General features: G+C 55.3%; 1 protein-coding gene across 1 annotated transcript in view; it reads left to right on the plus strand.

Moving 5' to 3' along the window:
- ITGB3 (integrin subunit beta 3) overlaps window positions 1–2,026 on the plus strand; it is a 22,800-nt gene that overhangs the window by 8,734 nt on the left and 12,040 nt on the right. Inside the window, exon 3 of the mRNA XM_017736296.1 lies at window positions 1,866–1,963. Within this exon, the coding sequence (XP_017591785.1) occupies window positions 1,866–1,963 (98 nt within the window). The remainder of the gene's footprint in view (window positions 1–1,865; window positions 1,964–2,026) is intronic.

Below are 2,026 nucleotides of genomic sequence, written 5' to 3' on the forward strand. Positions count from 1 at the left end.
CTCATGCATGAAATCCCTGTGCTGTGAGTTTGTCATCAGCAAGCTTGGGCTGCCTCTGAGTCCCTCCTAACTAGGGCTGTGCCCCAGGTGTTGAGTCTACAAAGTGGCAGAGCCTGGGCTCAGAAACAGACTAGGGGCTGCCAGGGCCTCGTAGCCAAATGTCACACTTTTGTGGTAGTTTTTGTTGTTGGGGAGGCTCCTGTGAGTCGGTCACTATATTTAGGGCTCCAGAGAAAGGGGAAGGATGCAGCCCCGGGGTTAAACAGCTTCTCCATGGAAATCTCACAGCAGGAGTGATGCTGCTAATCCCATAAGGCGCCATCAGGCCTCTGAGGTCCTGGGAGCTCCCTAGGATCTCCAGGTGTCACCAAGCACCATGGTTAAAACCCACCTGCCCAGCTTGCTTTTCACCCACATATTTTTCCAGTGATTTCCCTGACTGGGACAGGAATATACATGATGATTGATGGGATCTGGAGTGAACCAGCCACCCCTTCCCGCAGCAGGGAGCCCCGTGGAGTGAGCTTGTGGGTGGTGGGTGTGAGGGAGCTAATTTGGAGGGATGACTCGTCGTCCTCTCTGTCAGAACACTGTCCAGGCAGGGGCAGGGCCTGTTGATGTATTTTTTGGCTATTGCTTGGCCACTGTCTCCAGAGGGCCGTGGGCCAGCCAGGGCCTCCTGACACCATTTGTGGTTTTCTACTCATTTGCATAAAACATACAAATTCATCCCTGAGTTCAACCAGCCTGAACCCAGGGCAGTTGATATCCTGCATGGGAACCTCTCCAGTGCTGAAAGGCTCAGCATTGGATTCCAGCATCCCAGGAGCAGGGAGGACACTGGACCAGCCCCACCAGGACTTCTGCCACCTCCCTTTGCTGCAGGAAGAGGCTGTGCTGGTCCTCTGCTGGAGGACTCCAATGTAGAAAGATTTGGGCTGGGGGAGGGAGATGCAGAATCCTTTTGGAGGGGAGGGTGGGTGCTGCCTGAGCAGGAACATGTGGCAGCAGATCGCAGCAGTGTTGGGCTGGGAGAGAAATTCTTCCCATATTTGTCTTCATAAGCAACCAAAGGAATATGAACCCTCCTGAATGTTCTGTGATAAGAATGAGGAGCCAGGAGCTTTCTAGGAAAGGAGGCACAGGGCTGGTGCTCACCATGACTCTACACTTGGTGCTTCCTGCCCCGGACAGGCTCTTCAAGGCTTCTCCCACAGCCCCACTGCCTTTGCACTCTTTCACTCCTTTTTTGGTGCTCCTTTCCCTGGTCAGCTCCATCCGTTAGGAAGCTGGAGAGCTGGAGATAGGTCTGATCCACTTCCTGACAGGAACTGAGCACTGCTCTGTGCAATGAGCTCACCCACAGAGCACATGCTCCTTGCTCACGGCGGGATTTCTAAGGGCCTGTGTTGGAAAAATGGGAGGGAAAGTTGATTTGTCTTTTGTCAAAGTAATAAATAATTTTAAAAGTCCCACACTGCCTCTACCCAGCTTGCCATGTTCACATCCTGCCGCACCCTCCTCTAGCCATCCCAGAGAGACAGGATTTCCTTTTAGTTCTGCCAAAACCCAAACCTAAGGCTCCGGCTGCCAGGAGTCAGGAGGAGGCTGGCAGGGATGTGTTATCCATCGTTCCTTGGCAAGGGCTGATGGGGTCCTGGTCTGAACCCCAGCAGGACTTGCTGATCCCAAATCCCCTCTGTCTGCTGCCTTCCTCAGGCAGAGACCATGTGCCCCAAGAAGCCTCTGATCCTGGTCTGGAGTTAGGTGTGATAAAGCAGGAGCTCTCCAGGGAAAAGGGAGGGGCCCTTCTCCTTCTCCCAGCGTAGTCCTGGGAGGCTCCTGACCGCATCCCTCCCCCGCAGGTCTGGGCTCAGTCGACCCCTCGCTGTGACCTACGTGCCAACCTCCTGCGCAGCGGCTGTGGGCAGGACCACATCGAGTCCCCCAGAAGCAGCGTCACCATCCTGGAGGACCGGCCCCTCAGCAACAAGGGCTCGGGGGGGGCCGCCACCACCCCGATGAG

Source organism: Corvus brachyrhynchos, unplaced genomic scaffold, assembly GCF_000691975.1.
Source record: "Corvus brachyrhynchos isolate BGI_N302 unplaced genomic scaffold, ASM69197v1 scaffold96, whole genome shotgun sequence".
In the NCBI taxonomy this organism is placed as follows: domain Eukaryota; kingdom Metazoa; phylum Chordata; class Aves; order Passeriformes; family Corvidae; genus Corvus; species Corvus brachyrhynchos.